At 38.9% G+C, this 13,732-nt stretch overlaps 3 protein-coding genes across 4 annotated transcripts; 2 read left to right on the top strand and 1 right to left on the bottom strand.

The window, feature by feature from the left end:
• The first annotated feature begins 129 nt into the window (after window positions 1-129).
• Window positions 130-1,611, top strand: tmem97 (transmembrane protein 97). Its single transcript, XM_036561409.1, has 3 exons — window positions 130-360; window positions 618-762; window positions 870-1,611. Exons 1-3 carry the CDS (start codon window positions 247-249, stop codon window positions 1,142-1,144), a joined length of 534 nt encoding a protein of 177 aa, XP_036417302.1. The 5' UTR covers window positions 130-246; the 3' UTR covers window positions 1,145-1,611.
• On the bottom strand, window positions 1,476-4,292 carry ift20 (intraflagellar transport 20 homolog (Chlamydomonas)). Its single transcript, XM_036561399.1, has 5 exons — window positions 4,194-4,292; window positions 2,824-2,970; window positions 2,528-2,613; window positions 2,344-2,447; window positions 1,476-2,214 (listed from the first exon to the last, which is right to left on the bottom strand). The coding sequence occupies exons 2-5, from the start codon at window positions 2,948-2,950 to the stop codon at window positions 2,133-2,135; spliced, it is 399 nt and encodes a 132-aa protein (XP_036417292.1). The 5' UTR covers window positions 2,951-2,970; window positions 4,194-4,292; the 3' UTR covers window positions 1,476-2,132.
• A 619-nt stretch (window positions 4,293-4,911) lies between these two features.
• rad1 (RAD1 homolog (S. pombe)) lies at window positions 4,912-11,035 on the top strand. Of its 2 annotated transcripts, none has more exons than XM_036598729.1 (6): window positions 4,912-5,037; window positions 6,303-6,515; window positions 6,613-6,721; window positions 6,902-7,160; window positions 7,715-7,813; window positions 9,728-11,035. In XM_036598729.1, exons 2-6 carry the CDS (start codon window positions 6,321-6,323, stop codon window positions 9,906-9,908), a joined length of 843 nt encoding a protein of 280 aa, XP_036454622.1. In that variant the 5' UTR covers window positions 4,912-5,037; window positions 6,303-6,320; the 3' UTR covers window positions 9,909-11,035. The 2 variants fall into 2 exon arrangements, with proteins under 2 accessions (XP_036454622.1, XP_036454630.1); XM_036598737.1 differs by having other exon boundaries at window positions 6,292-6,515.
• The last annotated feature ends 2,697 nt before the right edge of the window (window positions 11,036-13,732 follow it).

Here is a 13,732-nt window from a genome sequence, read left to right as displayed (position 1 = left end):
CATAGCAAAGGCTACATATCTGCTTTCTGCTCTCCTGACGTCACCCGACGCTGACATCGCCCCGCCCCCTTTCCGATCAACCGAGGCGAAGAGCCAATAGGAAGAGCGTTTCCCTCACGCTATTGGACGTTGCCTAGGTGCCATTCCCATGGATTCTCCCTGCCGTTAGCGTTAGCATTGTGTACGAACAACTGCGGAATTCTCTCGTTTGGGACGTGTTGGTTTATTTTTCACGTTCGTCTTAAAATGTTTCTCCGCTTCTTAGAAATTATATTTTTCTTCTACTTTGCGACGCACATTCCCATCACCCTCTTCATTGATCTTCAAGCACTGCTGCCTGAACATGTGTACCCTCAAGCAGTAAGTTTTCACTCAAATAAGTACGAGGCTGAAGTCAGCTTCTTATTTGAATTTTACCGTTCCACCTTAAATGGTGCAGCGGTTTCATGCATTTGCTGCACCATTTAAGGTGGAACGGAAAAATTCGAACAAAGAAGCTGACTTCAACTTCGTCAAATAAGTTACGCTCAAACTAACTGGTATTCGTTTGTCGTCTAAACCAACATTAGGTCTTCGTTATCGGGCAGTTTGTCTCTTAACCATCCTTTGCATTGCAGCTGATAGATGTACTGCACTGGTATGCTGCCGATTTCAAAGATCCGATGGTGCTGGATCCACCTTTTTGGTTCAAGTCGTTCATATTCTGTGAAGCTCTTGTCCAGTTGCCTTTCTTTCCCGTCGCTGCATATGCGTTCATGAAAGGTCAGTGAAACGTAAAAAAATGAACTATAGCTTAGCCCACTGGTACTATGCAAGCCTGATCTTCCACTGTCTACAATGACAAGGTTAAAAACTACTTTTTCTTGTAGGGAACTGCAGATGGATCAGGACTCCAGCGATTGTGTACGCCACACATGTCGCCACCAGTCTGATCCCCATCCTAGCCCACATCCTTTTCCATGATTTTCCAGTGGCACCTCACCCGGGCCCTCGAACGTCCAAGGAACGTCTGACCCTCGTGTCCGTTTACGCTCCATATCTCGTCATTCCCATCGTGCTGCTACTTACCATGCTCTTTAGCACAGCCTATAACACTTCCCCTCCAGGTGGGAAAGCTTCATCGAGAGCCAAGAAACTGAAGTAGATGACCTGAATCTTAAATTCACCATTTCTACACGTTCCAGTTTTACAGTACACCTTTATCATTAGGGATGCAAAAGGTTTTTAAAGTGCCTTATGTGAGACAGTACAATCTACTGAGACAGACTTTTTTTTAAGTAAGATCAAACAGTATTTGACCAATATTCTGTATTTTTCGTGGAGGAATGAGTCACTATGCAACATGTTTCCCTGAGAATTTAACTACCTGAACTAATACTGACTTTGCTAAAACAATGTTATAAAGCATGTGTATAAAATGCAACAGTTGTGTTGTCCACACCAGATTGCTGTTTGGAATATAGCAGATGAAGACGTACATAAGCAAAATAGTTTTATTCAAAAGCACATCAACTTTACACGGCGCTTGTCAAAGTAATAAGGTCCACTGATATAATCTGTAAGGTCTGAATAATGCACTGTAAACAAATAAATGAATGCACTGTCTGGTTATATAATTTCCTGAACTTCTAATGCACCTTATTTTTTGTGGTCCCAAGAACAAAAACAGGGGCATACAGAAACGGAAAATGTACAATACAACAAAATTTTAAATAACTAAATGGGTGTAACACGATCTACAGAAAATAAAAAGTCTTAAGAGATGTAAATTTACAGTAACATGCAGATACTGTATTTGTTTCCTGGTAGCAAAAGGTATTAAATCAGATATACAGAATAGCTTTTATATAAATAGTATAAATATTTTAATTTCTGTATAAATAGTATTCATTTGAAATTATGACTCAGGATAGTACAGATATGTTACACTTGTAACCCCTGGATCCAGCTATGATAAAGCACTCGACTTGTATAAATGAAGAGGAGTAAGTAGAGGTTGTATGAGGGACACCTGGTAAGTCCATGTAGTGAATTAAATGACCTATTTGATTCCCAATTCTTACTAGGAAGTCATTGTGAGTCAGATGCACAGCATCATATTTTCTGTCCACTTGACAGAATGAAGAAGACACTCATTTCTGCAGTATAAACTGGTCAATGAATTCATTCTGCTCTGCCTCAACTTTGGAGAGAGCTTCATATTCAATCCGATACCTGCCAAAAGAAAAACTGTCTACTTAAACAGGCACACAAGAACATGGAGAACAGCAATTATGGCTGCTTTTTGACTGATGTGAATGCACTTAAAAACAAGCAGAGGGCACAGTACTAATATGATTATACCTTTCCAGCTGCATCTTCTTTTCTGCTATCAGAGCCTGAAGTTGCTGCTGCTGGGCCTCTCGTTGTTTTGCGACTGATTTCAGCAGATTTCTAGCTCCTATGGCCTGTAAAACAATTTATATGTCAACATGATTTAGCTTTGTACTAGTTGTTTTAAATCATGATTTTAAATAGAGATACGCACCTTCATTTTTTCTTTTTCTGCTTCCTTGGCCAGTTCATCCACCATTTCGATGAGTCCACCAACTACTTTCTGAAACTGGCCAATTTCTATTTTCCAAAAAATGAGACGAAAGCAGTGTTCGATCAACGCTGTGGACTGCTGATTTTAAAAAGGACTGATACCCTTCACTCAAACAGGATTTTACATATACTGTAATGCAATGCGCTGAAGTACAAAGCCAAAGGGACTGTGGTTAAAAATACTTTTGAAACCCACTGTACATAACCACGTTACAGTCAGAATGTAACCATACTTACTGTCAACAAAGTCCTTGCACTCCTCTTTGAGCTCTGTGGTCTTCTGACCAACATCAGGTTCAAGTATTCGTAACTTGTTGAGTTCATCAAAGTGAAGCCCAGCTTCTGACAGTGGATCTTTAGCCATGACCGGTGGCCTGACAATAGCTGGTTAAGACCAAGAAGCAGACGGAGATTAGAGAGTATTCACCTTGACTGAACTTGTGAGGCACAATTAACTGTCGCTTTCAGTTTTTCACTGACGAGGGAGCTTAAAAGGGAATTCCACCAACTTTCCAAATGGCTCCATAATTCAGGGGTTAAGATATAAACAGTAATTCTAAGTGATTTGATGCGAAATAACTCATTTGTAGAGAAACTTACCGACACTGATTTTCTTAACAATGGTGGTGATAGGAACCAGAGATCCCAATGTCTACAGTCATATGTAGCCTTTTTATTTACTCTCCAAAACCACCAGTGAACATACATGTGTCTTCTGAGTTTATATATGTAATGTTTATGATGGTAAAATAATGGTCAATCTGAAAAAATAAGTTTTCTTTGGGGACCATTTTGCCTTAGAACACCCTTCATGTATCCCTCCACCATAAATGAATTAAAAACAAACTGATTCAAATACGTTTTAGACCAAATCTTTGTCACAGCTACCGTAAAACAATGTCTCAGATATCAGGCAGTGAATTCATAACCATTTCATTTAATAAGTTTCTGTGAGGGAACGTGGACGTCTGGTTCTCATCACCACCACCAATGACGACATTGCAATTTTCTCTAGAATGAAGCATTTCACACCAAACCACTCCGAATGACTCTGTTAACATGTTAACCATTTGAACATCCAGAAATTTTGAAAAATCGACGGAGTTCCCCCTTAACCGAAGAATAAAATAGCTATGTTGTTTTTCTAGTAAACTTGCGATACAGCAAACGTCAATTTGTGGCTTATCGGTTGACCACACTGGAACAAACGGTATCTAGGCAGTTCGATACCATATGGTTGGTGATCAACTAGTGTCCATCACCTGACGTTAGTTAGCTAGAGAGACAAAGACAGCTAACGATTGTGGCAAACTACAGTTAACCTGTAATTCACTCTATTCTGATATATCTTTTCCTTTGTGGTATCTAAGCTTCATGTAATGCCACTTTCATATAGGTTAATACAGCTCTCCACAAACAACTTGGCTAACAATAACAATAGTGCTAGCCTACTTGCTGGGTTAGCAAGAAAGGAGCTAGCCAATGAGCTAGCCAACAACAATAACAAACTTCTTGAAATGATAAAACCTACATCTCCCAAAGAACATTAAGGGATTTATAGAAAAAGTGCTTGTTACGGCAAACTAGCGGGTGTGTCATTATCTTACCGAAAGCTGCTGTTTTCTCTCCTCGTTAGGTCAGTTCTCCGGGTTAGTTATGTGGCAGAGGGACTCGCTCCAGCTGATCTGACTCCGCCTTCATCCCGGCGAGTCTTTGCCGCTGCCAAGGCGACGGGCGGCTCGCTTCGCTCCGGAAAACTGGGGCTGGCCAACTCTCTGATTTAACAAGTTTACGAACTTAATATGCTTATTTTTTATTATGTAAATTAACAGTTTTTTTTAAAGATGTGGTTTGTGCCAGAACTATATTAAATGATTCCAAGGCTGTCGCACAAACTTTTTAACATAATTTACCTTCCAACTTACCAGGTGTTGTGTCTTCACACAGTAAATTATTAATGTTATAGAAATTCAGTTTGATCTTTAAAATATGTAGCCACATGATTCTTTAAATATTGTAGTAGACAAGCATTGCTTGATATGTCAGCGAAAGGATGGAAGCGGCAAGAAGCTTAAGTCGGCGTCTTATTCGCCAGATTCTTGTTCGAATTTTCCCGTTCCACCTTAAATGGAGCCCAGTTACATTTTGGCGTCTGATATTTAAGGTGGAAAAATCGAACATACAGCTGGCAAATAGGAAGCCAACTTCAGCCTCGTGGAAGCGGCTCTGTTGACATTAACGTAAAAATGTAGGACTCATATTATGAAAACCCAGGCGCTCTTTACCAGCACCGTTACTCCGATACTGCAGGGGGACCTCAGCTGTCGAAGCGAAGGAGAGTGAGCGGAGAAGAAAAGGGGCAAAACCTTTAGCGGCAGAAAACAGTAACGCTGACTTCTGAAGTGTTTAATAACGCGAGTCTCTCTCATCTAATGTAATATATACTGCTAGGTAAGTGGGGAAGTTATATCAGTACTGTAACGTTGCCAACGTTAGACATTATTCCTAACGTAACTTTAACTTTGGTCAAATTGGTGGCTGTGAAACATGTCGCTGTCTTTAAAAATTCTTTCTGAAATTACCTGAGAACAAATCAGTATTTCATTTTGAACAAAGTTTTAACAGTTAGATAACAGCGCGAAGAACAGTCGGCATGTGTGAACTGGTTTTGTCCTGGTTGTGTATGTGGTATTTTTATATTTTTTTGATATTCTCGGGAAAATAACGTTAGCTAGTTAACCTAGGTTAGTTAAAGTTAACAATTATTGTACGTGTGAAAATGTGACAGCTAGCTACATGTTCAACAGGCCAAAAGTCTCAAAACTTTAGAGGACCTGTATAATCGATTACCAAATTTTCCTAACTTTTGGAGTAAAGGGTCTGAAGTAACGTTAGTATAAAACCACTGTTAAAGTTTCAAAATACAGTCCATATATGCCCAGTCCATAATTTAAAACTGAGTTGCAAAATCTCAGCCATTGAATTTGTTTTTTGTGATTGTAAAATAAACTAATTTAGACATATACATACATTCAGCCTACATTAGTTTAGTCTAGTCCATTCACGCTGAAGTTATAAGGAATGTGGTGGCCCAAAGAGGGCAACCAACCTATGAGACTTTACATAATTCTTAAAAGCACAGTTAAAAACAGCCCGTTTAATTCTAATTCTATTAAAGAAAGGTTGGAAATGGTCAATGAAAAATAAAGTACAACTATTTTGATACATAAACCCAAAACAAAGCAAAAAAAAATAAAATAAAACTCACAAATGTACAGTATGGGCCCTTCAAATTTAGTGGCAGGCAAAAGTGACTCTGTTCACATTCCAGGAAACAAGAAAGTTGTGCCTTTCTAGATTGGAGATTATGAGGGTTATAGAAAGGGTTATCACATGCAAGTATTGTATGTGAAAATAGTTACATGTACTTCCAATAATAGGATGTAGATGTAACGGCTTTAACTGAAAAGCCAAACTCTCGCCCTGCAGTTAAATTTTGTAGTCCAGTTTCCTCCAACATATTGATATGACACATGGGGTTCACAGATGTTGTCCTTTCAGGCTGACTTTTTAAACACATTTTTATGATACGTCTTACCAAATAAACGGTATACATATTATTGACATGAACATGTACTTAAGATGCCTATTTATGGGAATCCATTGTGGACTTCAAGGTTCAGATTTCAGTTTTGACTCTCACAGCGTCATTGCAGGTGTCTGCATCAGTCAGTATGCCGTTATCAACTCAGTCCCAACCGGGGAATGATGAGTACATCCTGGTAGCTAGCTTGGATAATGTGAGGAACCTTTCCAACATCCTGAAGGCAATATCCTTCAGAGACCATGCAATATTCAATGCAACGCAGAATGGGTTAAAAGTTACTGTAGAAGATTCCAAATGTCTTCAAGCAAATGCATTTATTCAGGTTAGTATCAGCTCTGAATGTGGTCAGTGTGTGTTAAAATACTTTCAACTTTGAACAAGTGATCAGTGTGGTTGAATGTCTTTTTCTGGTTTTGTAGGCTGACATATTTCAAGAATTCACTCTCAAAGAGGATGTAGTTGGTTTTCAGGTTAACCTAACTGTGCTTTTGGATTGTCTCACCATCTTTGGGGGTAGCACAGTGCCAGGTATGTATCTAAACGAAGTAATAATAAACAGTATTAATACATATTCTTTTCTTAAAGTGTTCAGTTTATCAGTGACCATGCTACTGAAAGTTTTTTTTACTAAAAGTAAAAACTGAATTTAAATAATAATCTTATTTGTCTTGGTGGATACTTCATTGCGTCTTTTCTTTTATCATTAAGGAGTGAACACAGCCCTGAGAATGTGCTACAATGGCTATGGCTACCCCCTTACCCTCTTCCTGGAGGAAGGAGGAGTGGTTACTGTTTGCAAGATTAACACCCAGGAACCAGAGGAGCCTATTGACTTTGATTTTTGCAGCACCAATGTCACCAACAAGGTGATACTGCAGTCAGACAGTCTGAAAGAGGCCTTTTCAGAACTCGACATGACCAGTGAGGTCCTGCAGTTAACAATGTCACCGAGTCATCCCTTTTTCAGGTACACAGATACTATGCATAGTGTAATATTTGGGTATTGATTATGTAGATGTTGACGCCTACTTGTCTTGACTATCGCCATCACTATCTCATTAGCTTAGATTTCCAGGCAATGCTGTTTACCAGACATTTACCTCTGGACATGCTCTGTAATCAGCTTTCCCATATGGCATGGGGAAGGACAGCATGTTTAAATACAAAGCAGTTATTTTATTATAGGAAAGTAAACATAGATGCATGCTGTGGGGAGATTTAGTGCAGCTTTCTTGGTCAGGTTCACTAAACACTAAATTCAGTAGTAAAACTGACATACCGATTTAGGTCGTTATATGTAATAAAGTTGTTTGTTTTCAAACACTGTTATCTGGGCTTCTCTAACATTGGCAGACTCTCTGTAAAGGCTAGATTCATTAGTCTATTACTAATTATATTAAACTTTCTTCTCACATGTTAAACTTTGTATAACAATATTAAGCTCATAACAATGTTTCTCAAGTATTACGAGTTATGGTGGTGCTAATAATGAAAGTATCTTTCCTTTATTTTTTTTCCCAGATTGTCCACATTTGGTAATTCTGGAAATGCCCATTATGACTACCCCAAAGACTCTGACATGATGGAGCTGTTCCAGTGTACAAAGACACAGACCAACAGGTAAGATGACCAGATCTTGGAAAAGCGTCCTAAATGTGTTTTTACACTAGTGCTTTTTTCTGGATGCAGGGCTGTTTGCCCAGAGACTTTGGTACGTTTGGCCGAGTGTAAAACCTGTTTTTCGAACCTGAGAGTGGCCCAGATTACCAATGCCTGATCTTCCGGAAAATGGCAGGGGTTTGCTTCATGTGAACCCTTGTGTAGTCGGCAGCATGTTTCAAAGTTCTTCACTCTCTGTGTGGCGTTTCATGTAATGTGATTGATTCATTCACTCCCTATTGCTCCCTATTTCAAGTTTTTTAATGAAGTGGAAGGAGACGGAAAGTGGTGCGAGTGCTAGCGCTGAGAGTATTGTGAAAAACACATGTATTATAGAGAGAGAGCGAGAGAGAGCGAGCGCAAATGGTGAGGTTGAAAGCACCTGCAGGTGTCTTCCCTCGTAACACAGATGATCAAAACAGTTATACCTTTATGCAAAATATATTAGATATCTACTCATACTATTAAATCTACACATACTGTTGGTGATTCATCAGGACAAATCAAAACTACTGTAATGCAGACTCATATTAGCTCAGGAATGAAAACAAACACAGTGTCATTGGTGAGATTCAGTCAACTAAAGTATTGTCCATCAGGTGCATCTTAATCACGTCAGCAAGAGTTGCTCAAGGTCTGGCCCAAGGTTTTTAAGGTCCCCGAATGGTCGCCTTTCACCCAGTTACACAATGATGGAAATATCCAGTTCCAACTCCTGCACCATAGGCCGTCACCATGTCTGGTAGAATAGATTGGACACAAGTCCTTATGTTGCAGTGTCCTTCTGAAGGAGCATACCACCAGCCTCAGAGAGACAAGAAAGCCAAGACTATATTTTTTATGTGTAAGAAATATACTCTTAAGAAACATATTCTATATTAAAAACACTTAAATTTGATTAGAGGAGATAGTCTACATCCGTTCACAGGGTTTTGCCAACTGGGAGGCTGGTGCTGTTATTCATCACTACCACAAAAGCCCCGTTTTATATCATAGCACCTTTTCCATAGCACCCCTACTGGTATGCCTGTGGTCATCCACAACCCAGCTGATGAAATGAATGTTCCTCATATTATAACCGCAATTTCCAAAAATGGTATTTATGCAAGCTCCTCCATTTTAATGATTCACACACTGAGCACTATTAGTTCTCCTTTGTGGAGAACCTTCAGCCTGCTGAACTGAAGTGAGACCGATGAACAAAACCACATGACAAAACAGCTGGACAGTGAATATTTTCAGCATCAAGCATATCAACCTAGAGATGAACAGCACAAGACTAAAGAACCCTATCAAAACCAGTCTGTTCAAGAGAGTTGCAAGATCATAACAATCAGAATAATCAAAATACATACAGCAGTAATAAAATGACCAGAACAGGAATATGATATACTATATACTATAGCATGCAATTTTGAAAGCCCTTTTGAGGATACTCACCAAAACCGGACCATGTCCTGTTTAAACATGATTTATGTCAGCTTAACATAGAACATAGAAAATTAGCGCACTGTGTTAATTTTGCATAGTAATGGCCTTTCGATTTGTCAAGTGTTTTCTCCAGTGCCCTGATTGGCTAATAAACCGGAGTTTATTTTTTCGACAATCCTACCAACCAGTTTCACCAACCTTTATCAAACATAAGCTTAAGTATTTATTAGGAAAGATGGTTATTTTGTATATTTGTTAAGAAAAAGTGATTTACTAGTGTAGATCATGGGCTACCAGTGACACTACTGTTTTTACACAGTTCTAACAAGGTTCTGTGGATGTAATGTAACTTAATGACCTACTCAAGAACCTCCTAAACTACTTTAATTATAGTCACTGAATGATATATTGAGTGTCATCTGTCTTCTGCTACTCTTCACACAGGTACAAGATGTCTCTATTAAAACCCTCCACCAAGGCCTTGGCGCTGTCCTGTAAGGTGTCGGTGAGAACAGACAGTCGAGGTTTCCTCTCTTTACAGTACCTTGTACGGAATGATGACGGACAGATTTGTTTTGTTGAATATTACTGTTGCCCAGACGAAGAGGTTGATGATAATGAATAGGTCAATATGAGGCACATTTTGTGGTCCCTGTTAAATCGTATTCACCCTGCACATGTGGGGCTGTGTTGTTAGATTTGTGAGTTGATTTGTTCATGGTATTTGTTATATGCAGGACAAAATTTATGCAAGCTGTATTGTTGCTGAATGATATGCTTCTGAACCTTAAATCCATTATATCAGTTTCTTTAGCTCCCCTAACATAAGGATAATCCTATATGGCTGTTCTTTACTGTGTAATATACTATTAAAATAGTTTGAAGTATTTTTGTTATTACTTAAGATTTAATGCAAATGATATAAAAAACATTTAGATGTTCTCATGATGTTCTGCCTGTTGATTGAGTACGAGTATTTGGTTCTACATTCAATGCCCAAAGTCTGAAAATCAGTGTGTAACATTAAGACTTTTCACTACCGAAACACACATTTTCTGCAAAATTTATGTTTTAATTAAAAGATATTGTGATTTTTGTGTGTACAGCCATTTAAAACTGTTTGATTATTATGTACTGGCTAGCGTTTTGTTCAAAATTTGTTGTTTAGCGTTCTGTTCAAAATTATCTAGAATTGATGCTGCCAAAACTACAGAAACGTTTGGTAAAGTTTCCGTATTTCCGTGATTGTTTTGTCAGTAACAAAATGAAATGTTTAGTATTTTTTAAATAAAATAAATGTAAATAAGGCATAAGGTTATTCAAAGCAAAAGGATATTAGTCTAAAGCCCAGACCAGTTGAAAGTCAAAAATGGGTTTGGAACACTTAAAACAGTGTTTTAGGGAGAATGATCTTTATAGAGAATGAACACAGTGAGCCTCATTCAATTCCAGTATCTTCCAAAGTTTTTCTTAAGCTTGTTCTTGAGAGTTTCTGGGAACCCTCAAGGCTTTCAGCCTGACTGGGAGTGACTCTTGCTGACATCATTATGAGAGACACTATCTTTATTGTCCCACCAATGACAGTGTTCAGTTTTGTTTCTGAGCCCATGTAAGTCTGGATTATAGCAGTTTTGATTTGTAATAATGAATCAGCAATGTTGTATGTAATTTGTCTCTTTTACCTATAATTTGCATAAAAGTATGAGTTTGACCAAGTCTCTGTTAGATAGGGAAGACACCTGTGGGTGCTCTCACCCCCACCACATTCTCTCTCTGTGTGTGTGCTTGCGTGTGTGTGTGTGTGCTTGCGTGTGTGTGTGTGTGCTTGCGTGTGTGTGTGTGTGTGTGTGTGTGTGTGCTTGCGTGCGTGTGTGCGTGTATATGTGTGTCTCCCTCCCTCCTTTCCTCACTCTCTTCTTAGAGTTTTTGCCTGCTGATTTTCATTTTAGCTTTTGCTTTAGTTAAGCCTTTGCGTGTGAGATGATGTGTGTTAAAATTCTGTGGTCTTCTAGTTTTTGGGGTAGATCGCATCACAGAAATTATGAATGGATGTTTTCATACACTTCTAAATTTGAATCTTAGTCATGCTGTGTTACCCAACATTACAGTTACCCAACATTACTATCTGTCACAAACTACAAAGGTTATCAGGAAGCTACTACAGTATCTGTTATTTTAATGTAAAGCAAAGTGAAAGATGTCTCTAGCTGTTTAAATCTGCATCCTCACAAGACACTAGTCAGCCAACAATACATATGTATTTTAGTAGTGTGTGAATGAGTATTTACAAATTGTGATGATTAAGAAAGTGTTGATGATGTGTAGGAGCTGCCCCTGGGTTCTGACTGCACAGATTGAGGAAGGACAGGAATTTTAAAAATATACCCAGCATGGATTCAGAGCCTCAGGCCTGGATTCAGAGGCAAAGTAAAACAGGCATTGTGGGAGCTCAGACCACTCCTTCAACAGAGTAAGAAGGAGTATGATGAAATGTCGTAGTAAGAGACCATGTGACCGTAGGAGAGGAGAGAACTCTGAAAACTTGGGCTGGAGTTCTGGGCGGCTTCTTTAAGCTATAAGGCCGGAACCCCCCCTTGATGAATAAAGGCAGGACTGAGGAACAGATGAAATGGGAAGGTGGTGGGGTGCAAAAACAGAAAGAAGACAAGGATTTTTTAATGAAATTAGATTGGAAGGAAGAGGAGTTTCAGGTGTGCTTCACCTCCCAACCTGCAGTTATTTCCTAACTTTGTAAAAAAAAACACAATTTCAGTAGGCAGGTGGGCGCTTTTGTAAGAGACATGCCCCTTGAACACATCATGGATGGATGAAGGCCCATGTTGAATCCTCAGGAAAGCATCTCAGCAACAACTGGACACAAACAAACAAAAGGAGAAGTTGTTTTGAAAAGTCAAAAGGACAACAGCCAAGTTTAACACTAACAGCCAACTTAAACAATGAACTAGAGTAGAATAGGAAAGTTATTAGGAACCTATGACATTTGCGTGGGGATGAAACCCACCCTCTTAAAATTGGGATATGAAGGAGCAGGCATGAGTTTATTCTTTTCAAGAGTAATAGTTAGGAACACTAATGTTCCTTTTCCATGCTCAAATACTGTGGGATGTTATGATTCATGCAAATTAAATGGATTCACAGACTCAAGTGCTGAATATTTAGTGAAGCTAATTTTATAGACCTTGTGAAGAGTGTTTAAGTTTACAATACCGTTTCACACATATGCAGGGTGGGGGTTTAGATGCAAAACCAGAACTGAAAAGCACTGATGTGAACTCTCACCTGCTGTACTTTGAATGCCCAGCATGGCATTTTATCAGAAGAGAGACCTCCCAATGAGAATGTCGTCTACGTCATCGCTAGTCATCCAGATGCGTGCTGGAGCAGGAAGACGTGCAGCGCTCAGGATCCCGTAACCTCAGCTCTCCGACCAGCAGAGGGCAGCAACGTAGCGCACCCATTCAAATGTGGCGTCGCGCCTCTTCCGCCCTCTAGTGTTGAATAATAAACAGTTCACTTTTCCACCAGGCACTTTTTAGCACAGCAATTATACACGTTTTATTACACGACTTTATTTGTTTATTAACCAGTTTAATTGTGAAATGTTATATATAGTGTTACGAAATTCCACTGAAAACAATAAAGAACGTATATCAGCCCTGCACTCGTTTCCTGTATCTTTTAGGATTAAAAAAAAATTAACCTGTTTTTAAAGCCTAGCAGCTGCATGTCTGCCTGTTTATGTTCCAACACTAGATCTGCAAATTCTGGCCTTCTATAAATACCCTCTGTAAATTACAGAAAAAGTGAAGAGGCCTCTTTTTATGCTTCTATGGGACTCGGTTCTGCCTTTAATAAGACAGACACACTCAGTAAACACTTCTAAAGAAACATTTCTCTTCCATTTTAATTTCTTCTTTTTGTTTGTATCTTTTAATCGTGTATGTTTTGTCTCAGTTTATTTTTTTATCACTTTTAATTCATACTCTTAATATGTTCATTTTTATTTTATTTAATTGCTGCTACGGAACAGTAACGGTAATAAAAGAAAATCACTAAACTCAGTTTTATTTTCTTGTATTACTGTCACTGAACTTTATTGCCTGTGTGTTAAGCACTTTGAGCTGCTACTTGTATGAAAAGTGCTCTATAAATAAAGTTTATTATTATATTACTGTTATAACATGCAGTAGCAGGACAATTCATGCGATAAATATCTGGAAATAATCACAAGCGAGTTGTTCAGATCTACAAGCCAATCGTAGCGTAGGAGCGAGATCTTGTAGCCAATCATATCGCAGGGGGCGGAGTTTTACCGAATACGGGCGGGAAAAACAGTCTTCAGGAAAATCCGGGACCAATCGCGTGTCGCCCAGACGACCCTGTTTCCGGGCAGAGGGAAGAAAACAACAGCACAGACTGTTAAAGTAG

This window comes from Colossoma macropomum, unplaced genomic scaffold (assembly GCF_904425465.1).
Source record: "Colossoma macropomum unplaced genomic scaffold, Colossoma_macropomum, whole genome shotgun sequence".
In the NCBI taxonomy this organism is placed as follows: domain Eukaryota; kingdom Metazoa; phylum Chordata; class Actinopteri; order Characiformes; family Serrasalmidae; genus Colossoma; species Colossoma macropomum.
The sequence above is the reverse complement of the archived record's forward strand: the minus strand, read 5'-3'. Positions and strand labels throughout refer to the sequence as shown.

What these genes read in the sequence shown, in the direction of transcription:
- tmem97 (XM_036561409.1), top strand. Translation starts at nt 247, where the DNA reads ATGTTTCTCCGCTTCTTAGAAATTATATTTTTCTTCTACTTTGCGACG. An exon ending in AACATGTGTACCCTCAAGCA is followed by an intron (nt 361 to 617) that starts GTAAGTTTTCAC and finishes TTTGCATTGCAG; the next exon opens with CTGATAGATGTACTGCACTG. An exon ending in TGCATATGCGTTCATGAAAG is followed by an intron (nt 763 to 869) that starts GTCAGTGAAACG and finishes TTTTTCTTGTAG; the next exon opens with GGAACTGCAGATGGATCAGG.
- ift20 (XM_036561399.1), bottom strand. Translation starts at nt 2,950, where the DNA reads ATGGCTAAAGATCCACTGTCAGAAGCTGGGCTTCACTTTGATGAACTC. An exon ending in CAGAAAAAGAAAAAATGAAG is followed by an intron (nt 2,448 to 2,527) that starts GTGCGTATCTCT and finishes ATTGTTTTACAG; the next exon opens with GCCATAGGAGCTAGAAATCT. An exon ending in AAGAAGATGCAGCTGGAAAG is followed by an intron (nt 2,215 to 2,343) that starts GTATAATCATAT and finishes TTCTTTTGGCAG; the next exon opens with GTATCGGATTGAATATGAAG.
- rad1 (XM_036598729.1), top strand. Translation starts at nt 6,321, where the DNA reads ATGCCGTTATCAACTCAGTCCCAACCGGGGAATGATGAGTACATCCTG. An exon ending in AAGCAAATGCATTTATTCAG is followed by an intron (nt 6,516 to 6,612) that starts GTTAGTATCAGC and finishes CTGGTTTTGTAG; the next exon opens with GCTGACATATTTCAAGAATT. An exon ending in CCGAGTCATCCCTTTTTCAG is followed by an intron (nt 7,161 to 7,714) that starts GTACACAGATAC and finishes TTTTTTTCCCAG; the next exon opens with ATTGTCCACATTTGGTAATT.